At 41.6% G+C, this 24,927-nt stretch overlaps 1 protein-coding gene across 2 annotated transcripts in view; it reads right to left on the bottom strand.

Annotated features, from left to right (window-relative positions):
• The window catches only part of LRP8 (LDL receptor related protein 8), a 194,220-nt gene that overhangs the window by 28,353 nt on the left and 140,940 nt on the right, over positions 1–24,927 (bottom strand). For both annotated transcript variants that reach the window (XM_037404533.1, XM_037404534.1), the window contains exon 4: positions 14,914–15,042. In XM_037404533.1, the coding sequence (XP_037260430.1) occupies positions 14,914–15,042 (129 nt within the window). The remainder of the gene's footprint in view (positions 1–14,913; positions 15,043–24,927) is intronic.

Below are 24,927 nucleotides of genomic sequence, written 5' to 3'. Positions count from 1 at the left end.
GGTTGGAAGGGACCTTAAAGACCATCCTTAAAGTTCCAACCTTCCTGCCATGGGCAGGGACACCTCCCGCTAGACCAGGTTGGTCTTACACCTGGGAATGAAACTCTATCTAGCAGTTACGTATCTAGCATGTTCATTTGTACATGGACACTTACTTACATTCTCGCTTGCAAACCTGCTGGGCTCTGTCTGTTAACCTAAGCAGCCTGTAGTTTTACAGCACAGCGTGACAATATATATACTTTTCCCCGCCTGTCCTGTGCTCTGTCCTGTTTAGTCCCAGGTTTCCCAGATGTTACTGTGTCTACCAGAGTACCAATCTGCCTAATTAAAAGAGGTTTGTCTTCCTTGGTGCAATACTACCATGCACCGACCATGACCCAAGCTCCTTCCAACAGAGGTAAATGTTACAAGAGAATCTCAGCTGCACACTGCTGTGTGCCTAACTTGACATCAATAATTAAATGCAAGAGCGTGGTCACCAAAGGAGCACCTAGTGTTAGACACTGAAGTATCATCTAGTCCATTGCTCAAGCTCCTTCTGTACTCGGTAGGGTATTTTGGATACAGAGAGATGCCCTGAACAGGCAACTCCTGGCACCTACCTTGTGATAGAACTGTCCTTTGGAGGGGCTAATATTTCTCCTCTCCAAAGAGAGGGAACTGGGATCAGACCATTAATATTAGCAGATAAATCCCTCTCGTAAGGACCCAAAATATGAGCACAGTCTGGCAGAGAAGCATCTGAAAAAAATCCAAATCTCTTTCGCATGGCAGAATTGAGACCATTAAAATGCTCCGCTTTTCACCCACATTCTGCTCTTTTTCTTCACTGAGCATACTTTTCTATCCTTACCCCATAACTAGAAATAATTAACCTCACCAATCAGTACACAGCTGTATAAACTAGCACTCTCTTTAGATGATGCATAATATGGAACTGCCAAGTGGAAATTTAAGGTAACAGTTATAATCTTACTAATCTATTCAAAAAAGGAAGCAAGAAACAGCAATATTTCTAGGGCTATGTACAATTTCTGTAATAGATCAAGGCTGAGAAGAAGAAATGCTTTTCTGGCATTATTTTGATGAATCTCAGAAACAGATCAGTGAGCAAAATTTTGCACAGTCCTTTGATCCCTAATTTTTGGCCAAGGTTGTAATGATTTGCACACTCCAAATGTGCATTAATTTCCTTTCCCCCAGCTGTAATGAGCCCATCTTTTTTCCCTTGCTGTTTTCCTGGTCCCACCTCTACCCCTCCTTGTGTCTCTATGCATTTCCCTTCAGAAATCTGCTGCATTGGCAAATTAGCAACTGATAAACATGTGTGGGATACAGACAATGGAAGTTTGCACAAAAGCTCCTCCTCTGCACCTACAAATCCCAGTACAGATATAAAATTACCGATAATCACAGCCAGAAAACAGAAGCAGTTCAGCTTTTGTAACCTCTCATGAGGACTTTCTCAGTGAAGCTTGTGAATTACTAGCTAGAAATATTGCATGGTCATGATTATTTTATTTTATTTTTAAATTAAATTTAGTATGATGACAGCACTAGAGACTACAAGTTCTCCCTCCAGTGAACACACACAGCAGTCTGGCTGTTGCTAACTCCCCCTTCCCACCATGCAGTCCTTAGGTGGGGATCAACCTCTGCAACTCGCTCAGGCAGCTAAAGCCAGGGGCAGTGGCACCAGCACTGGCAGGGCATCGCCTGCACTGGGACAAGGCCTAGGAGGCAGAAGAGCAGCTCTTTGCCCTTTGTGCTCAGGTCTTCCCACCTGCAATTATAGCGGCAATTACAGGACAACCAGTAAGACTGACGGGCTGCTACCACTGTGCCGTGACAAGGAGGCCACTGGACAGCCACTAGAGCTTCACAGGGGCCACTGCAGTGCGTGCACCAGCAGCACCGCATGGGAGCACGTGGTCCCTCACTACAGAAGGCTGCTCTAGGCACCTCCTGGTGAACTCAAGAAGTAAAAATGCCTTTTTCTTCATTTACAGACCCAAAGGCCACCTTCAGGCCAGCTCAAATGGGACAGTTCCTTCTGGGTCACGCCTGACTCCAGCAGGGACCCCCATCTCCGTGTGCAGCTGGCTCTCCTGCTGGCCATGGGAAGGCAGATAACATCCCAATTCCTCTCACCCTTCCGTTATCCTCTCTGACAGCTAAAATCCGCAGGGCACACCAGGATAAAGCAAAGTCTGCAGCTTCTAGCCGCTCAGGGACTTGCTCTGGCACGAACAGGCAACAGCGGAGAAAAGCTGCTTACAATCCCGCTGCACCTAGGCAAGAGCCAGCACACTCATGCTTTTTGGGGTCCCTGCTGCATGGTTTGGTGCTGGTTTCAAGAACCTAATAAAAAGCAGCATTACAAATTAACTTACACAGCACCTGGAGAGACGAGAAGTCAAGTCCCAGGAACAGTTTACTTCACATCTCCTTTCATAAATTTGTCAGGGTACCTAGACAGTCCCATCACTACAGCATTTCACTGCCTCTGGAGCATTTCAACAGAAAATGTGCAGATAGTAATTAAATGATCACTGGGGTATTTTTGCTTCAACTTGAGCAATTTGTTTGCATTCTCTGATTTTGCTACCTGTCTATCGTAAGCTTATTCGTGCAAAACAAAGGAAACAAATATTAGCTTGCTTTCCTTAGTGCCAAAGAAATTAATAAATGTTGTACTCTAGGGTGCAAAACCTACTTCAAATGTGAAGTGACCCCAGTAGAAATCTTGGAAATGTTTGTCAAGAAGTATTTAACCAACAGGCTTCAAAGCAATAAACAAGCCTAATTACAAAAGCAGTTTTGTAGAATACTGTAATCCGTTAAGGTTCTTCACAGTTTTAAGAAGCAAAATATCACATCTAAATGACAGTGTACATGTGCTTTGGCCTATAGACAATATACACCAGAGGTGTTCTGCATTAATTTCTGCCTTGTACTGTTTACATAGAGGACAAGTGTCACAGTTTTTGCCTCACAGCCTCCAGCTGCAGTCTTGTCACATCTCTTGAGTGGAGCAGAAGCAGTCTTTGGATAGAGGAGGTTAAAAAAAGAAAAAAAAAAAGGAGGGAAAAAAAAAAAAGAAAAGAGAGAGATTGTAGTTGTGGATTTAGTATTTCTGTACTGGCTGGCTCGCTTTTGCTTGGAGCCAGGATTTAACCACAGGCTTTAGTGAGCAGCCTGGTGCAGCAGGGAGAATCTTAGCTCAGGCGCTGCACCAAAAAATTAAGATAATTCTACCACATGCTTTTTAAGTGCTTATAGAGAAAAGCAGAATGTTTGAAAGGCACTCTTTGAGAACTGTAATTTCCAAAAATACATATTTGTACATAACATTTCTACAATGGACGCCTCTACCAAGCATGGATCCTCAAATCTGGATAAAACTCAAAACATGAAACAGGTTATCCATCATTAATAGGAGCTGGGAATTATGTACAATGGACTATAACTGCTGTCACTGCTAATCTTTAATTAAAGTTTTCTAGCTTTTCAGGAAGAGTCAGATATTTAATTCATCTCTCTCCTCCAAAAAAAAGTCAGTTCCTCTTGAAATTACATGAATGGCTTAAAGGAAGATAATTATTCAGTAAAGCTTGTGGTAAAGTGGATAACAGCAATTACTGATGCTGAAGACAAGAAAATAAGATGAATTATTACACTGCATTTTTCTGACACCCTTACCAAAGTGACTTTAAAAAAGTGTGGCTCAAAATTTTGTGTTTGCTTAAACCTGGTAACAGATCTCCCAAAGAAGGCAAAGGACGATTTGCACATACTAACATTTGCACTAGGGAGGGAGAGATCTGCTGTTGATTTATTGCTGCTTCAGCACTGGCAGGAGAGGCTGGTGGACTTCAGAAACTCTCCTAAGCTGTGAAGTTTAGGATCTGAGCTCCACATGGCTACAGGAGCAGAATGCCTGAGCTCCACCTGTCCAGGTATTCTGCACAAAGTGCAAACCCAGCTACCACTGCCTACGAATGAATCTCTGAGCTGGACCATGGATAAAGAGGTCACAGAGTCCAAGACAAGCTAAATTAAGTTGGAACTCCCAGGCCAGTTACCCATGCTCTCATCTTGTTAGCTTTATTTAGCTAGTATTTATTTTCAGGCTTAACTGTATCTAAATTGTTTTGTCTGCAGACAATTGGTGTGCTTTACCAAATACCTGAATATTTCATACAGATCATCGGTCAAATGCCAGTCTCTAAGAGCACGGATTCATGCCTAGAAGGACAAGTTTCCCACGGAATGCTGCCCTCCAGGAAGGGCAGCAAAGGAGATGGAGGTAAATGAAGATGACCTTGAAGTGCATTGCTCTGAAAAAATGACAGGCCTCCCATGGAGGGAATAATGCAGCTGAATTGCAGTCTCACTACTAACAGTGGTTGTTGCTATGGTGATTGATACTGAAAAGCCCATATAGACGAAGACTGCAGAAGGAATAGTAATTCCTGATATTGTTCAAATCACTAATGTAGCTAAGGAGCCATCTCATGCACTCTTGCAAATTAATATTTCCATGTGCTCACTGTCTTTGTCACATTGCTCCCCTCAAACACAAATGAGTTATTTTTCCATTCTCTGCAGCAGTATTTGCATAGTATTAGTTAATTATAATGGAGCAACCAGATGCCAAAGCCCCTGCTGATAAATAATAGTTGGTTCAAAAATGTATTTACTGATTTAGCATATATTTCCTGAGAATCACATATTCATTCAAAGTGGCTTAAATTTCTGAAAATAGAATTAATTATGACCCCACAGTTTACAGAGAGAAGCAGCTTACATACAAAAGGTATGCACATTCTGAATGTCTTCCCTGTCTTTAATCTTACTTACTTGCAATGAGGTTGCTAACTCACACCTGCTGTCTCCTCAATTTCACTTCAATCCAGGAAAGTGTTAGCAAGTTTATCACAGGTTCTTCTGGTTAAATGACTGAACATGACCCCAAAAGAAGAAAAGTGAGGCTGGGGTAGAGGGTTTAGGAGTAAAATAAAGCAGCTTGGGAGTAAAAAAAGGGATGGTCAGAACGCCTAAGCTTGATACTGTGCTGCTTCTTGTTAAAATCCAAGACACTCCATGGGGATCAAGACATTATTAATACTCTTTTGTGTTCTGATGGGAATATAATCAGCTGAATCAGACTGGAGATGTTTGGTATTAGCCAAAATTTAAATGGGAAAAAAATATGCTGGGATGTGTTTAGTGGGTTTCTTTTCTGACTGAAAATTGGAACCTGTACGGGACAAGCTCACTCCTACTCCCTCAGACATGACTTGCTTCTTAAACTGGCAGTTTTACAAATTACACCAATTTGGCAAGTCCCTCAGAAACATCTGATAATATCCATGAAACCAACAGCTGCTCTAACACAAAATTCTGTGTTTCTCAGAAATATATAAATGTTCTTCTAGCAACCAGAACACAGATTACTGAACAAGGCCCTTGATCCTGTGACATTACACGCAAAACCCACATCACTCCCCATTTACCCAACTGCTGCTCACTTTTCTCCAGGAACAGCAATCCAAAGTGAGTCTGAATATAGGTTCAAAAATTAAAAAGATACTCTTGAAATAAAACAGTTTGCAAGGCAACTGATCTGAAGGGAAGAGTACCTTAAAAAAAGAAGCATTGAGAGAGAATACAATGAGACAATTGGCAGGATTCAGTGTAGCTGGATTCGAGGTTATGAATATAAGCACATGTTATAATTGACCACGTCTTTAAAGACAAGACCACTGTGGTGGTTTTGGGAGGGGGAAAAGACTAACAGACTTTTCAGGAAACAACCAGCCCCTAATTATTTTCAGTTATGTGATATTAGGGAGCATAGCTATTATTTGATGTAAACAACGTACAATTCCACAAAGAACGGCCATCATTTTTAGAAAAAAATGTCTGAGACTGTCTACTCAAATGGAACATTTAATCACTGAGTGACACTGCAATTAAAAGTGTAAAGGTTGTGTGCTAACTGCATTCACTTTAACAGTAGTGAGATTTCTATAGCATTAGGATTTGCCCTTCAGTTTCTATAGCTTTGAAACAGAAGGCAGCGCTTTGCTGGATTTGGGTACAACATGAACAATTATTTTAAACTTGTTGGAAAAAAGTGTATTGAAGTGTATTTTATTGTGAGCTAAACTTTCCCTGTTATATTTTATCAAATAGAAAAATTTCTTTGCAAAACATAGGCAAAGTTAATCCAACCATTAGGTCTTCCTCTGTATGGAAACAGTGTTATTTCAGCCACTAAGATAGCTTTCAGATGTTTTATCCATTAACACGACTCATAAAACTGGGTGTTTTTTGCTTTTGCATCAAACTTTACATGGTCCTCTCTTGCGTAGGACTGTACTGAGTCCAAACTAGCTGACTTTGACTCATATGTTCAGGAAGCATAACTGTTAAGCAGTTGTTAATTAGTGTAATGCATATGTACCTGTGGCCACTGAAGGATGGAACTCCTACCCACTTAATCTGCCATCACAACACAACTGCTGGCACTGACAGCTACAGAAGATTTCCCTTACTAAAATCAAACCGATTCTTGCTTTTTGGATGAACAGGCTCAGAATTACAGCTCTGTTCTTATGAACAAAGCACTTCAGACACAGAAAATAATCATATTTGGCAATAAGAGATGCAATTTCTTGGCTATTTCAACTCCAAGAGCTCTAACTGCTTAAAGATAGACTTCCCAGAAGATAAGCATTAACTACAGGCCAATTTTTGCTCCTCTGACAGTATAACATGTGAGACTGGAAAGAAGAATCAGAGGCAACTTCTCCTGCTAAAGAGCAGTGGAGCAAAGCTTTTGTATGTGTGCACAGGTAACATGCAGTCCACTAGTATTGGACTTTCATTGTAATTATCCATAAATCTTTGTATAAAACCAGCTTTTTCACACCACTCTTCCACAACTCTGTGAAAAACTGTCATTTGGGGTGTGTAAGGCTTGTGTGCGTGTGAGCGTGTGCTTGCAGCGTGTTCTTTGCATCTACTCTTTTCTCCTAGTGTACGTTCAGGGAAACATTTTTCAAGTACCGAATTCTAAATTGTCTTGTTTTGGTATTGCGTTTTCATCTATTGTGCTTTAAAGAATAAATTATTAATGGGACATACTGATACAGACAATTTATCTGTAACTGAGGGATCAGCACAGAGTAAATGTGCAGAGGCCACCACCAAACCCTGCTGTCGTGAGCCAGGCACTGCTCAGTACCAGGAAAATCCATTTTCAGAATGTTACATGTGTCTCTTCTTTTTTAAAACTAAGCTCAAGAGACGTAAGTAGGGACAACAAAGCCATTTTGCCCTAACCTTCTGCAGGTAGAGCCGTGGCACAGCTTAGGCTATGGCTTTAGGGTTTAATGATTTGAATTATGCAATGACTATCTTACCTTTAACCTAAGTTCATGCAGTATTTTACATTTAATTACAACAAGCATCCAACGTATTAAAAATGCAACTACCTTCATTCTTCCTGTAAGAGTGCAATTAAAGGTAACTACCAATCTCCTTTTTCTTGCTGTTTTGTTCTGAAGGAACTCAGGACAAATATGATTATGGGCTGAAATTTTTCCTAAGTAACAATGGGGATTTTTCTGCAATTACTACTGCTTTTGAAGGAGCTCTAATACTTTAAGCAGTGATAAAGTGGCAGCTGTACATGTTTAATTTCTGAGAGCCCAGGCATAATGCAAAGCATTAATCCCTCCAGCTGTCCAGTAATTAAACATCATGTAAAGCCCAGAGGATATCATTGCTGTGCTACCTTATCTTATTTATGAAGGACTTTCATTTGTTAAATCTACAGTAATTTTCTTTCCCTTCTTGGAAATAATTGTAGATTCCTCCACCATGGCAAGCGTACTCAGATTACAGCTACTTTCTATAAAATGACATGAATTTCAGGCTAGCCTTTCATCACGTGCTAAAATAATCACGACTAGTGATAGTAGATAAATATTACCCCTACAGGCATAAATGCAGTACTATGGGCATTGACCCTATTAAAATTGGTGGGTTTCTCAGGTAGAAAATATGGTAGAATCTGACCCTTTGGGTTTGATTTCCCTCTGAGCTGACTGAGGAACACTACACCACTGTGCACCTAGCCTGTTAATGAAGATAATGAACAGAGTTCGTAACTTTGATGAAAGCATGCATTGATGAGGCTGCAGAGGAAGACAAAATTATCACCAAGTAAAAAGCTCTCAGCAGGTTCTGTGGAGATTTGGAACAAACAGAATCAGTCTGGTCAAATGCCCACCAGTAGCACTGGAAGTGTGAGTGGGATGCAAAACACAGGTACCTTTTACTGCGTGAAGAAAATGCTGCTAAGATGACATGATGCTCCTCATTGCTACAGGATAATGATAAAGAACGATAGAACAATTTAACTGTCAACAGAAAAGTCACTTCATGTGAGCATAGGTGCAGGTGCAGTGTGGAGGAAGGTGGCTTTAAATCAGCTTTGTAATTTCCCTGTTTCAGCTGGCTCATCACCAGGTGGATCTGCTGGAGGGATCAGACCAGCTTTAGCCTGCTCTAAATTCTGCCTTCTGCCAATGGTTCTCAGGTGACCTGAGGGTTATTGAGCAGGGCATTGGAAAGAGTTGACTCTGGAAGTTTTCTGCACTCAGACCTTCCATGAAAAGCTCCCCTCAATGGTAGGCACTGCTGCTTTTTATGGAGAATCACACATGTGCCTGGAAGTTTGCCAGGAAACAGTAAGTGAAAATCTCCTGCCCTGAGGATCTTGTATGTGGGAAATATGAAGGCTGTGAGCTACCATGGCAAGGACATGTGGCTTACAGCTCCGCAAGACTGTACTTACTGTTGTTTCCCTTATTAACTTAAAAAAACTTTACACAGTTCATTCAGTTTTAATCTGGCATATCATATCATACGGCTGAAAATCTAGAGCTAATTCTCAGCTACATGGTCAGCAACAAAAAGCCAGAAGACCAGGGTCCACAAGAAGATGCTCTAGGTAATACTAGGCTGTCACTATCATAAGATTCCTGCAGGAGTTCCTGGCTCTCACCCTTGGACAACTTTATGAGATAAGCACAAGTATGTCTGTTACAGGCATAGGTTTTCATGGATCGCTGTCTCTATACTGGAGTTAAGCAGAATAAATCATGGTATGGCAAAATAGCTTATGCTACCTACGTATCAATGAATACATCACTTCACTGTATCCGACTATTGGGAAAGGGCAAAACTGTGTACTTCCAGCTCTTCATCTGCAAGACACAATTGCCATACTGGGTGCAAGAAGTGGTCCGGGTGAGAACGAGTAACACAATCAAAGAGATGAGGCCAGAATCTTGCTCTCTCTGTTGAGCACCCCAGAGTCCTGTCAGGAGGAACAAGTGATGTGTGCACTAAAAGGGTTCAATGCCCATTTCAGCTGTTACTGGGTAGTAGCTCTTCTGTTCTAAAGCCATGCTGAAATGCTCTCTGCGTTTCTGAGCGGCTGACAAAACACTGGTTAATATCTCTATTAGCAGGAATTTAACAAGTTCTGCAGTAGCTAGCAAAGTCCAGACCGACTCAAGTTGTGATGCTTTAATTGCAGTCTCTTCTATTTAATTTCTCTTTTTAGTCTCAGTAAATGTGTTCCTAAGCTTGTCCAATCGATTGTGACAAAGGTTAGGTACACTGGGAGCAGAAAACCTTGAGGGAAGTAAGAAAAAGGATGCCAGCACCTCCAAGCCAGCGAATTCAAGACTGCTCTTACATTATTAACTGTTGATGCCTATTTTAGAGGACTAAACCTGACCTATGACTACAACACACTTTGTATTATTACTTCTGCTCCAAAGAACTAAAGAATAAGTTTCTTTTATATACTCTTTTATTTTAAAAAGGCAGATGCCTGCATTTTCAAAAATTGCTTGTGCACTGGAAGTTAGCAGTGGACTTAAAGCCTACCTGCTGGAGGTAAATTATTTAGGCAGACAGGCATTTAGCTACCTACATGCAAGGATTAATACCTGCAATTAATCCCTGATGCAATTACAGTCTGTGCAGACACAAATCTGGATCCCTAATCACTGATGCTTTATCCACTGCAAGTTAAAAAATTCACAGCTTCCGTTGCTTCTTTGGACAGTTCTTCCACAGGGTAAAAACTGCACCATTTTTTCCATCTTCATGGGTGAACTGCAACAAGAAGGTGCCTTACCATCCACGGATACTGGCTTTCAAGTAGCACGACAGAGTCAGTGCCTGGACTCCTTACGAAAATAACTGCTTTTCTAATACTGGTACCAGACCAGGCCTAACAGGCCAGCAAAGGCTGTTTTACACACCTCTGTAGAAGTTTTTATTTTAATGGGTTTCATCTATCAAATTGTTGTTTCTCACTCCAGACATGGCAAACAGGACTCTTATTCCAGATGAATACAGTCTGCTTTGCTTACTCCTAAGGCCAGCTTTCTGTAGGGCTGGATTGTACAGTGGAGATGAGGAACTCAAAGGAAATATTTGACTTATCCATTGTTTGAGATGATGCATTTTTTTTTCAGCATACCTGCACTCAGGTAAGTCCCAAGCTTGCTAACTGCATCTGATCCCTTTGTCTAAAGAGGGTTACACAAGGACAGCATACCAGACTGCAAATTGGCTCCTTCCTTAAAGAAAAGATATTCCGAACATTGCTGTGACAAATCTTTTTCAGATCACACAGAGTGCCCATCTCAACAGCAAGTCTTGAACCATGACTAAAAGTAAATGAGTGGGAGGTAGGACACCAGTCTGCTTCTAGTCGTGCAAGATGATGCACCAAAGATAAGGTTGATACAAAGCACAAAGGGGCACCCAACCTGAACAGAAGATGGTCTTACTACTCATATTCTATACTTCTGTCCCCAAATTTCTGAACAGCAGCTTTCTCTCTACAGCTGGCCGTGCCAGTGCCTACACTGACTGTGCTGGGTAAATTCCACATTGATTAAACAGCAATTAACGTAACTGTGAGAAGAAAAATCCATCAAGAATTATCAAGTCTAGAACAGCATCTGAAAAGCAATCCTGGGAGGCCAGAAGCAGACACAGCAAAGAAGAACCACAATACACTTGCACTGTTCTTACAGTTTTGGATGATTTCTACTACCAGAATCATTGCTTTCCTCTCCTGCAGTAGACTGTCCCTTAACTTGGGACTATGAACCATTGTGACCTAGGGACAGGCGCTTGCACAGCCTCAGCACAACCAAGCCCTGCTCTTGGATCAGAATGTCAGCACAATATTGCTAGTGGTACAACTTACTAATGCAGGAATGCGGGCTCAAGTAACGTTCATGAATTTCATATTAAGTCCTCTTGAAGATTTATAATACTAAGAGTCAATTATTCCTAGCAAGCCATAGGAGTATCCACAGTTTAAATGTTGGAAGTGTCACATTAGCTTGAAGTAATAGCTTTATTAACATGGATTTAGAAAGAGCTTAGGGTTTTTCTTCTGGATGCCCTCACTCACAGTACCTGCAAGTCATCTTCCACTTGTTTATTGCACATGCAAGCTCTCACCATAGAAATTACCCCCAAGCACAAATAAAACTCCCTTCCAAACATGTATCCAGAAAGATGTGTTATTTACAGAAAAGTTCATCATCTCTGTGAGAGGTGCAGCCTTAGCTGTGACAGGGTGCTCTGGTCCAAGGGGCTGCGCTGCAGATGACAGTCAGTGCTGAAGCTTCTTTTAAAATGAGAACAAAAACATGAGTGCAGAGGTTAAAAATAAAGAAAAAAAGAGGTCTGAACCTAGGAACAGACTTTTTTTTTTTTTTTTGTCAGGATACTGCAGTGCTGCTGAGATAAGAGAAAACAGATAAAGGAGGATTCTAAACAGAGAAGAAATGGGAATGTTAACAGAGTATCAGTGGATAGGCTTAGTGAGGTTTATCAGATTTGGATAAAAGAAAGGATAACTATCAATCCTGTGCAAGCTCTGAGTTTAAACGGCTAACACATTTGTTCTCATCCATGAGGAAAACACCTTAATTTGACAAGCAACCTCACTGAAAATGCTCCCATTCAGCAATGCCTCCTGTTTCCTTCTCAAAGTGAGATTTAATGCCTCTGAAAGGTGCCGAGTCAACAGATCTTAGGACTGAAAGCTTTTGTTTGCATCCACCTAGGAAGCTCCAAGTTTCTGCCTGGTCCTATTGCCAGAGAATGGCCCATCCCATGCTCAGACTCAGCAATGACCCCTTGGCAGAGACTACCAGTACACACCTGCCGAGGTGGCAGCCTATGTCGCGACACATTCAGCCATAAGGAACTAGATGAAAGTCACTAACTCATTTCACATGAGTTACCCAACAACTGTCAGAAGATGGTAATTTGTCCTTGGATTAAATTTCCATTTTAAGAACCCGCATGTGCATTAAAAACATGGAGGATAAGCAAGACTAGAGATGCTGAAACATTCAGAAGAGAAACACTCAGCTATTTCTAAATCCATTAATAGCATCATTATGCTAAAACTGTGTGGCATTCAAACCATATTTACATTCATTTGGGGGGGTTACCTACAGCCTTAAAAAAAAAAAAAAAAGAAAAGAGAAGTTCAAAGCAATTCCAAGTAGATTTTTATTATAAATAAAAGACTCCATGAGACAACTCCTACTGGTGTAAGCAGCAGCATTAAATTAGTGGAGACAGCCACTAGTGTAAAAATTGTTCTAATTTCAGTAACTCACATTGGGAAAAGAATAATTTTTTCAATAGCAGTTACAATTATCTTCTGAACTTGTCTATAATTCAAGCCTCCCATTCAAAGGAAAAAAATAAATGCATGTGCTAGAGAGAGAACACTGACTTTCATACAGAAAAATAAAAGACTTCTGAAAACTTCCAAAACGTCATTAAACTCAGAAGACACAGGACCAGGGGTCTAAGCACATCACCAACTTACCATATCATAATAATTTATTACTTAAGAATTGTCCATGCACATGCACTTAATTCTACATGAAACAGGAGGCAACATAAGGCAACCTATGTCTTCTCCTTGCGAGCCCACCCAACTGGAACTATGCTGCACAGGCTCACACAAGCACCTGTTACTGTTAGCCCTGGACCTCTGGGTCATGTGCAATATGAAATGGAGATGCTTTGAAAAACTGCATGTCTAATCAGTAGTTAATTGAATTAGTGAGTTGCATCAAACCTTCATACTGAGACTCGTACTTAACAAACGGCACACTGGGTTTCATTAGCAAGAGTGAGGCCAGCAGGCTGAGGGAAGTGGTTACTCTCCCCTAGCTGGTACTTGTTAGGTCCTATCTGAAACACTATGTGCAGTTTTGTGCCATCCTGACAGTACAGGAAAGGCATCTGCAGCCTGGAGAGAGTCCAGTGGAAGTCCAGGAAGATGGTTATGGTACTGGAGCACATGATACACAACAACGGGCTGAGGGAAATGCATTTGGTTAACCTGGAGAAGGTTAGAGGGAGATCTTATTGCAATTTTCTGGTATTTAAAGGGGTGGGAGGCCAACTCTTCTCAGAAGTGCACAGCAAAAGGAGAAAAGGCAATAAGCAGATGTTGTGACAAAGGAAAAAGTAGAAAAGGACAAAGAAAAAATATTTTTACAGTGAGTGGCTAAACACTGAAACAGGTTGCTTAGACAGTAAAATCTTCAGTAAGATTTTGTTTGATAAAGCTGTGTGAAAAAAATAGGTTTATCTACAGTGTTTTACTCGGAACCACAAAATGATCACATAAAACGTAATTAATTACACAACTCCAGTGAAAAGATATAATGTGGATTGTGAACTGGCTAGGTATTAAGAGCCCCAAATTCTGTTTTCAAATGAAGAAACATCAATGTGTGCTTGTGTGCAATCATTCAACCCTTTCATCAGTAATCTGGAAGTAAAACTAACATTGCTGATATCACATGCAACATCAGAAATATTGATGGATGGGTGAATAACTACACACAGCATGAGATAGCTTCTTAATAGCCTGGGATCGTTTGCACAAGAAGAATTTAATAATGACAGAGTTATATAAGAACAGTATTTAGAAAGGTGATTTTACGTCTGCACAGACTGGTAAGACTGATATTCCCTAAGTTCTAGTGGTCTGTTTAAAAAGAAAGTTGGAAAATCAGCTGGGATACTGAAGGGAGCCACAAAAATGAGTCAAGCATTCACTCAAAAGAAAATATCTGACAACAAGAAGCATAAAGAACTAAATATATTTAGTCTATCAAAAAGACAGTTTGAGAAATGGCTTGATTGCACAGCGTAGGAGTTTTCACAGAGGGAAAACACTGTTAAAGAGCTCTTCCATTCAGCAGAGAAAGGCCCAATAAAAGGCAATGGCTATTTAGGGACTGAATTTAAAACAGTTACAGTAAATAGTATATAATTCTCTCTTTGTCCTGTGAAACCAAGAAGCTATTAATAAGGAAATGTCCAAGCCTATCTATTATATCCCAGAAGAAGCTAGCCTTAGTCTATAAGGCTACACTCTGCAGGAGGAAGGACACAGTGGTAAGCTGCTGAGCTACCACTGAGGAAGGGTTCAACATTGTTATTTAAGGCCTTACCACACCATCTTGGTATTAACCCTGATAATCATGTTCCAAACTAACTATATTTTGCTACAGTAGTAAAAGAATACTTAATTGTCCATGGAGTTGACTTTGTATTCTCCAGCCAGCTCCAACTGGAGAATCCCTCTTTCCTCTCTTTTTTTTGTAATTTACTACTTAGCATAGCAAATGTAGAGTGAATGAATTTGTTGGCAGGAAAAGTCATCCCTTTACGTGCAATTTGTAATAGTCGCTCTAGGACTTTTATAGTCCTGAAGAGAGATCTTGCATACGTATTAAAGTATTACTAACTCACCAGGAGCGCAACCGGCCTCGTCAATACCACTTTCACAATCCCTCTGCCCATCACATCTCCAGGATGCTGGGATACATTTGTTGCTTAAGTCTCCGCAGCTAATTTTTTCAGATGGACATACTTGCTTGGCTGGAAGAATAAAATAAAGAAAAAAACCCAAAGTTAAACATAATCCTAGACATTGCCAACATTGTTTACACTTTTAAAAGTTACTTTTATTTTGTATGGTTCAATCCTGAGACATATTGTAACGAAATCCCAAGTCAACACTGATGTTGAGGTGTCCTGTACATGTTCCTCAAATGAGATCACAATGTTTTTACATTTAATTAAAAAAAAAACACACAAAAACCCAAAAAAAAAAACCCCAGAAAAAGGAGGTGCCACTGTTTATTTTAACAAAATCCCAGAAACTTAACTTAAACTCAAAGGAATTAGGGTAGAGGAACAGAAGTCAGATTTGTATGCAGCTTCTTCTACCTAGCGTTTCCTTGCAGGCAGGGTCTTGCTTCTGGCCATCCCAGTCACCCTGCGTTGCAACAAACTGTGCACAGTTCCCGTGGCTCTTGACACACTCTTGGCCCTTTCCCACCTTCTCCTTGCTGTTTTGGCCTGTGCATGGGCTGCAAGTGCTCAGCTTTGTGCTGCCACAGCTCTGCAATATGCTGCTGCCTCTTGAATCAGGTCTCCTTGCACAGGATTCCCCAAAACCAAGGGCCTTCCTGTCCTTCCAGCCTGTGCCTGGCCCAGCCGACCCCTTCCAGGAACAGAACTGTACCGGAACATGCAAATAAAACAAATACCACCCCTCACTCTTATTTTCAAGCTTAACTCTACCAAAACGAACTGACAAGAGTTGCTTCAATAATCAACAGGGATTTCAACGAAGATCTTAGGGCTGGTTATTAAGTAGGATGCAATACTCTGTGTGAGTGATGCTCAACACAGCAACAGCACTGCCTGTTTGTGACTGCCTCAAACCCCCAACACACTGTGGTTTTGCTATTAAAATGCTAGCACCCTGCACGCAGCAGCAGTAGTACTGGACCAGCTACTCTGAAAATGCTACCTCAAATTAAGTCAGGAAAAATGAATTGCCTAATTTTAGTATAAGGGTTTACTTATATGTTTGGTATTGCAAGGCAATTTCTAAATTCAACGATCTAGGCAGATTATGATCAGTAAACTTGGGGAAAAAGTGGTAAGCAAAGCGTGAACTCACACATGTTAAACAAATGGGCACAATCTCAAACACAAGAAGTTCCTTCTGAATATAAGGAAGAACTTTACCTTGAGGGTGACAAAGCACTGGAACAGGCTACCCAGAAGCTGTGGAGTCTCCTTTTCTGGAGACGTTCAAGACCCACCTGGGACACAACTCTTGTGCAACCTGCTTTAGCAGGGGGGTTTGGATTAGATGATCTCTAGAGATCCATTCCAACCCTGACCATTCCAGGATTCTGTGAAACTTAACGGTAACTGCCTAAATTAAAGGAGATTGTGACCTGAAACACAGAGACACAGGAAGACCCACAGAAGCAAAACCCCCAGTATACACAAGAATATAACTATGAAATAAAATCTGCCAAATTTCTCTGGAACCAAGGAAGCTGTGAAGCTCATTCCCTTACAACTATTTTGCATTGCCAAAATTCCTTTTTTTTCATACTAGTGTAAAGAGCAACAGATCTACATTTATTGCGACAAGTCTGCTTGAATGCATAATGTTCTACAGTTTAAATAATTGTTTGGTATTCTGGAGTCATCATCCAGTTTGGCAGGATTAGCTTTTTAAACAGACCAATTTCTCTCTTTAAAAAATCACATGTTTTGAAATAGTTCTTCCATTGGTATTAATGCTGATAATGCTATATATGGCTGCAGGTCTACTGAAAAAGGAGGAATCTTAATTCTGAATTGAAACTTTCACATTATCCTGCCTTGGTAAAGGTACTTATGCCAAGTCAATCAGCTTCCCAAGTGCTGAGCAAAAGAGGATGAAAATTATACCTCTCCCTTTCCATCTGCACAAGGAGGCCATAGAGGGGCATCTTACAGCCCCAAAGCATCAATCAGCCACTTAGAAAAGCAGTGCCATTTAATCCCAGGATTTCTCTGTCTTAGCACCTTGAAGTGATAAGAAGCAGTTTCTAGAAGCTGTGGGCAACCAATATATCAAGACAAATTAGGTCCTGCCACAGACAGACAGTTAATAATAGATGTAATGAAATTTTATAACCCTGAGGCAAGGCAGCATTTTTGTTGAAATTTGCTCACTGCATACCCAAATAACATTTACGAATGTTGCATGATCTACAGAACTGGGGGGGAAGGAATCATTACTTAGGCTTCTTAATTATTTTACCAGCAGATCAGTAATAAAAATCACTTGACATTGGAAAGGCTCCACAACACCATCCCACCAGGATCAACATGTCTGCCAGCTCAGACCGGTGCCCTGCCAAAGGCGTTGCATCTTCCCCTCCGTCCTGGTCTCCCTAAGATGCAGATTTAAAATACACAACTCCAGGGACGCTCGGTGGCGCTGAGCACTTGGGTCCTTCCACAGAAGTCAGACAGCATGTCTGAAAACCAGGTCACTTGCCAACTGTGCAAAATGGTGTAAAACAAGGTGCTTGCCCTCACCCTCGAGGAAGCTGGCACGCCTCACTGCAGTCAAACTGCTTCACAGACCATCCCCCGAGCTGTAGGCCAGGGCACACCGTCCCTATGCATACACCAGGAATTCATGGATGCAGAGGGAAACAAATCCTGCGGCAGCTGATGGGCTGCTCCTCAAAGAAGAAAAACACAGAGCTAAAATGGTCCATTTGGCCTAGAAGCCCCATAGCACAGAGGGCTCGCCTGCCAAAAATCCTGCTTCTGCCAGCCTCACCCAGCCCTCGCATGCAAAGGTGCGAGCCTAGAGAACGCTGCGTTGAAAAATAAAAACATGCAGCCAAGTCACTATAACTTTAGTTCTGAAAACCAACCAACAACCAACCCCTGCACAGAGCCACACAAGGATTACAGCCTGCAGGGGCCAGGGAGTGACGGTGCCGAAGGGCTCACCTCACCGCCATCCACCCCTCTGAGGAGAAAGGTGGCGGCTCTGAGGAGAAGACAGCACCTTCTGGGAAAGGGAGAGGGACGGCCACAGGCCACGCGTATGAGGCAGCACGAGAGTCCTGGGGGGCTGTGAAAGGCACAAGCCTTGCTGTGGGGAAGGGACCCCAACCCCAGCAGCAGGGCCGCCTTGTTTTCTGAGGGAGCTGCCAAGCAGGGTCAGCAAAAGCAGGGTGCTTTGCCACAAATGGCGTACAAAAGGATGACGTGACTGGCGTCTCCAGCAGCTACCTGGGCTTTGCCTTCCTCCACCAAGGCCCCCGAAGCCTCTCAGCTCTGAAGTGTGCAGCCCCATGGCCACCGAAAGCCAGCTGCCCCCCCCCAAATGCCACCGCCGCCACCAAAGGTGGGTGCTGAGGCGCCGCTGCGGAGGGCTGGGCGGGGGGAGCTCTCTGTGGGGGCGAGGGGGTTGCAGCCCCCCGCGTGGCCCCTGCACCTACGGAGCCCTTCTCCCCCACACTCAATTCAAGGCTGCTTCTAGGTTTGCTTCTAGGCTGCTCTGTGCTCTTACACAAGTTTTTGCCATAAGCAAACATATGCTTAAGAGTGCCCGAGATAAAAATTACTTTCCTCACTGTATTTATTACTCCAAATGGATTTCCATGCTTTTACATTTTAAAAGTTTGTCTCCTGACTGCATTTGTGCGGTGTGTTCAGGAACAAGGTGTGTATTGGACTGATATACTGGGAGACCCAAAGCAGTCACGTAGATGTTTGTTGATCAGGTTATTGGTCCACTTCCCAAAAAATTGTTCTAGTTCTTCTTGCTCAGGCTACGGTGATGGAAAGGTAAATCTGTTTTGATGCTGAGAAGAACCAGCACTCTTCATCCTTATAGTATACCTCCATCAAGAACTAAGTGGACCAAGGCAAGCGAGAACACTTTCCACGCACCAGATTTTGAAGAAAGTGAAATACAATTAAAAATCGTCTTCTATCACAGTGGGATCATTAACCTCCAAAAAGGTTATTTATTTATTGGTCACAGTTCAAGTATGGGCATTACTTTTGCTTGGCTGCTCTGGGCAGATACTTAATAGCTTTGGGAAGCTGAAAGGTTTAGAAAGGTACAGACAGAAGGCTCCTATTTATGGAAAGCAATCTCTGTGTTAATCATCTCACTGACAGAGTAATTACAGACATTTAAAAAACGTAAATCAAAGCTTGAACTTGCAGGGATGCAGCCACAGAAGCTGCTTTTGGTCACAGTTCATCACATTTCTGTATTCCTGTGGTTTCTGCACCCAAGCAACCCTTGCATGGAAGCTAACAACTTGAAAGCACTGGCAGATAACAGGGAATCTTGCATAAAACTCCAAGCAAAATTTTGATGCATTATTTCAGCAAGCTGTTTTTTTTCCTCCTGCCCAAGACGCTGCAGCAGTGCAAGTGGACTCAATGTCGCTGTCCATGCTATGAAAACAGGCTTTTAGCAACAGCAATCCAGACTTAAAGTTTCTGTTTCTGTACACTGCTTATACAAACCCTGGCCTTTTGGGCTTACGTGACCAAAATGTTTACTTCTTACTTTCGTCTCCATCCACCCAGAAAGGAAAGGGTTAGCGCTGTATGTGATGGTGAGTGCTCTTACACTGGATATATTCTGGACCAACGCGAGTTATAGCAAGATCTGCCTTTTCAGAAAAGCACCATTAAACAACTTGGTTGAAATGTCAGACACATCAGGACCAATTTATCACAATGAACTGCAAATGCCAAGGATGGACAACAATGGTTTATTTGTAAGGAGACAAGAGCAAAGAAGGCAAGAAGGTTCCATTTACTCACTACCGCCAATGGCACATTCTTCTTTTCCTTTATAGGAGGCTACAAAGTCTTTCAGAGAACCATAGAGCCTAACTGGCGCCCCACTGTTTGCTTCCTCTTGTGCCACTGCTGTGCTTTTCAGGCTCCGGACATCATGTATATTCAAGAAAGCCCAAGAAAACAGAATTGATTTACTTTCAGAAGACCATTTGTCAGGTTCTCACCAAACAGGTACTCTAAGAGCATGCACAAAATGTAATTAAGCAGCTTCTGCTGGTGGGAAACCCACAAGACTTTTCATCAGCAGACTGAAAAGAACACCCTTTGTGGAAATACATCATCTTACAGGTCTGAACAGTTTCTCTATCTCTGCTGAAATAATTCCCCATCCTCTCCAGACTGCCCCCTGTGTTTTTCCCAGGTTCTTCAGAAGAAAAATTCCAACCTGAAACTTCATTCTGTAACCGAGAAAATACCATACTAAAATGGTTTAATTAACTTCTGACATGCCAATAAATTGTTCATGCAAAATATCCACTACTACTATTGTTATGGAACTTAAAATTCCTACCCCCCTCTTTTCTCCAGGAATGGTTTAGTTGTTGGCTTTTTTTTTTTTTTTTTTTTAAAGGAACGGTTTTTAGAAATGACCTCCCCTCCTGAAATATAGTCTTTAAATCTTCTTTTGTGACAGCTGGCAGTCCTATCTCAGAGGTGTATACTTGCCCATGTACAGGACTAGTACCTCTACGCTTCCAGCCAAAACAAGCACAATTGTTAAATGAGCAGCTGTTCAGAAGAAAGGAAGGGAGCTGACAGAGATTGCTCAGGGAAATTCAGAACTCAAGAGTTCCCAATGCCTAGAGATTTGCAATTCAGAAAAACCATCTCAGTCACAAGTTTGCATATATAGGATTTTTTAAAAAATATATATGCATATGTGTGTGTATATGAACATATATCCCAGTGTACACTCACTACTAACTTACACCTCAGTTCCCCACTGAAGTATTTAGGGTGCATAAGAAGCATTTCAAAATCTGTCTTGTGCTTTTCAATTATCATCTCAGCTGAAGGTGTGCCTGCACTGGTATTTTCCATCCCTTGCCCCTTCTTCCCCCTTAGTGTGGATGCTAGGAACACTTGCTTCTGCCCTATCACCCATCAGTTCACTCTGTAGCTCAGGACAGGTTGCTATTGCCTTAGTTTACTTCACTTAACCTTGCAAGACACATCAGATTTTCTGCTAAAGAGTGTTATATAATCATATATGTTATATTTAGTTAATCTCCCTTATGTCCTTCTTGTACCAAGCAAAACCCAAACTAAACAGTACCAAACAAGAGCCTCATTTACAATGAGAAGTATTTGCATGGGGGCAGCAACACCCAAGGTGGATGTGTCTCAGGAATGTCTTTGGCATCAGCGTACAGAGAACACACGCTGTGACTACACAGGAACTCCCCTACACCCACAGCCTCGCTGGGTGCCTGCATTTGGATCTACGTATTAGCAACACGCAAAGACAGAACACGTTATAGGGAATGCTAATAAAAGAATTGGTTCCAAAGGTTATGACTTTCTCCTTCTGTCACGTAAAGCAACACGCTATAAGCATCAGCCTGCTGGGATAGAACTTGCAACTTCTACTAGCCAGCGCAACTGCATCCAGCAACAGTATTTGGTTTGCTCACTGTATCTGTATTATGCATACACTTGAGATCACTGAGAAAATAAAGGCAACTTTATATTTCCAGTTGAAACCAGCCCAGGCCAAAATGAATGCCATGACTGGTGGCTTAAGTGAACTAAGATTATGGCACTTGGAAACTTGGAATGAGACTAAACCACCACCACAGTTGATGCTTTTGTTGACAGAGGAGGATACAGCTGCTAGCATGGGATGGTCTGTCCAGATCAGAACTGGCGCATGCTGACAACGCTGACTCCCAGGACCTGGGAGCTTGGACTGCTGCTACCTGAACTTGTATTTTTGAATGTGAAAGTACATATTTATGTGCAATAACCATTGTGGGATCATGCAAAGGCAAAGAAATAGTGAAAATCTATTCTTTCTGCACAAAAAGGTGATTAACTTATGGCCATTACCTTTAAACTTTGAACATAAGTTAATAAAGTGACTCAAAAAACAGATTAGGAAAGGCTACTAAGAAACTACACTACAAAGGTCAAGAAATCATATCATAAATAGTATAAACCATTGATACACCTGATAAAAAGTTATATTCTGTGGTATGATTTCTTTGATGACGACTTATGTTCAGAAGTTCCCAGGGGAATGGAAAAGGATTTACACAGCTCCACTGCACTGCATAGTACAGCCCTTAAGTCCATCCTTGTGTGCTTGTAAGAACGGCTTCTTTACAACAGCACGGGTTAGGAGTTGTCAACGCAACTCCTCTTCCTAGAAACTGGAGGGAGAAAATAAGCTTAGCATACAAAGGGTTCAGCATGTCTAAAATAGATAGCATGTACCTTGCTTTTGTGCAGATTATCACACTGGTGATTATCACCTCTGAGATCAGAGTGAAATAATCAGGAATTCAAAATCCCAAGATTAATCCTAATTACTGAAATATAGACTCACTGTCAGAATGAAAGCTGGGTAGCTTTTATATGAAAAGCATGTTTCAAACACAGACACTAAAAACAACATCAATGAAGAAAATGATTCTCAGGGCTAGTGCCAATAGTTTTTGTAAGTAATATAAACTATATCTGAGCACAGTGTAAAGAGGCAAAATGTTTCTATAGTAGGCTGAAAAGACAAATGGCATCAGGTTTTATAGTAACTAATAACTAAGCTTCATGTCCCACAACTTGAGCCATCTGCATGGGTCAGGAGGGGATTCTTTACCCAAGTTCAGAGCTATCCTGGCACACTCACAGTTTGTTTTTAAATCTTTCCCAGAATACTGAATATTGGCACAGCTCAAGACAGCATGCTGGACAGAAAGGGTTAGTACTCCTGGGCTTCCAGCACATCATTTTTCTTAGATTTCTGAATGCCATGTCTTACTCACCCACTTTAAGAATCAAAACTACCATCACACTTGGATAAGAAAAGCATTTCCTTCCCCCAGTCAGACTGGCAGGACTTCAGCCGATTTTGTCTTCCTGTAAACACAGCAAACACTCACTGCAATCATCTGAGCATGTCCCACCTAATTACTTTCATAACTTTGAAAGATATTGTTTTGACGGCACTTCTGTTCTCTACTTGACGTGCCCAACAGGCCTGCTGCTGAGAAACAAAGTCCTTTAACTCAAGTCACTTGGCTCATTTCAGGTAAATCCAAGTCAATGTTAATGGCCCACAGTAAACAGGAGGTCAAACTGGATGATTTCATGATCCTCCCTGTCCTCAAAACAATAGGAAACTTGCAATACTTTCAGTAGGAGTCAGGAAGATTTTTAATTGTTTTTAACCTGTCCTCACGGTCATACTTTCTAAAGCTTCAGAATTTAAAAACTAAGATCAGATGTTTGACAACAGTCAGCATATAGGATGCTGAGCATCACTAAATTCCCTTTTTGTTGTTCTAAATGTTGAGTACTTGTAAAATGACAGTACCTTAGTGGTGTCTGTACAACGTGCAGTGGCATTCCCCCACTGTCAAGTCTGCTTGAGCACAGAGGAACCAGTTTCTAAGAGATCATGACAGGTTTTTACATACGAGAAAAACCTACATGATACGATAAAGGTTTTCTGCTCCCAAACAAACCACATTTCATTACCTGCAATTACACACATGAGAATTCAAGAAAATACTGTAAAGGCTCATTCCCTACAGCAGCTTTTATACTTAAGCAACTTGTTACAAAAGTTCCCGTTCCCAGGGGACACTTAACACCTCCACACAGAGCTGTAGCAATCCCTCAACAAGGTCAGTCCTTGGACTGTCCTGGCCTTTGTATTCCACCAAGCTCATCCTGCCCAGCTTCTTATGATCAGTAGTACCTAGATGTCTCTTAGATGTTCATTAAATGTCTCTAACCATTGATTTGGTCAGGGGTGCACGAATCCCTTAATAAACTTGAACAAGACATAACATAACCCTGGGACTCCAATCCTTACTACCATTTTATATAGGTTCTGGACCACAACAACATACACAATCAGCTATGGTCACCACCTATTTGTGGGGTGACTGCGCTGAAAGGCATTGATCCTGTGGCAGAGCTGAGCTACAAGGGGAAGACTCCACCTGGGAAGGCAGAAGAGAAACAAAGTTGGTGTAGTCCAACTTCACCTGAGTAAAAACACTGTTACACTGTGTGTAGCCATGTGTGTACCATGAACCACATGGCACCTCTAAACGCTACAGTTGTAGCCCTTCCTGACACCGCAGCCATATGGTCATAAGAAACGTTTACTCAGATTAATCCAGAGAAGAAATTAATGCAGCCCTGTAATGACAGGCTAGTGCCTAGTTTAATCACTATGGAGCACAGCCCTCATCGTTTAGGGGAACAAAAGGAATTTTGACAAACCGAAGTCTGAGGCCATCTGCCAACTTTCCCCCCTACTTCTGCTAACTTTGGCTCTTTGCATGTCTTCTCTATGGGTGAAACAAGTCCTTGATTTACCCTGGATTCAAAATGGAAAAATGTTCACACATTCACAGCCAAATCCTGGCCCAAGAAATATGCTGCTGAGTTCAAATGGACCAGGAATAAAGTCACAGGTCACAGTGAGTATTTACCAGAACAGCTCCAGCAACTGCTCCATCCCAGCCAGTACCCTGAAGGTTAACATTAAATATGGACACCAACCAAAATATATCCTTGCCAACTGTCCCATTTACTTCCTTATATTAAGTCACAAAAGGATATTACTGCAACAGTGATTTTTAAGAGAACAGCTATACAGAAGGTTAAGTTTTGCACTTTTATCAACAGCAGCCATAAGGCAGACTAGACTTTTTAAACTCAAGAGGGATAAAACCTTACCTTCTATCTGCTTACAGGAAGAGTTCAAGGAACTCATTTAAATTAGCACAAAAGTAGCCTCTCTGTATTTACGGGTAAAAAAGTGCAATGTCAGAGACTTCAAAGAGGCTGGTGTTACAAATGCCACTGAAGCCCAGCATGTGGCCA

The sequence above is a fragment of the Falco rusticolus genome, chromosome 11 (genome assembly GCF_015220075.1).
Source record: "Falco rusticolus isolate bFalRus1 chromosome 11, bFalRus1.pri, whole genome shotgun sequence".
Lineage (NCBI taxonomy): Eukaryota > Metazoa > Chordata > Aves > Falconiformes > Falconidae > Falco > Falco rusticolus.
This window is presented reverse-complemented; position numbering and strand designations above follow the sequence as displayed.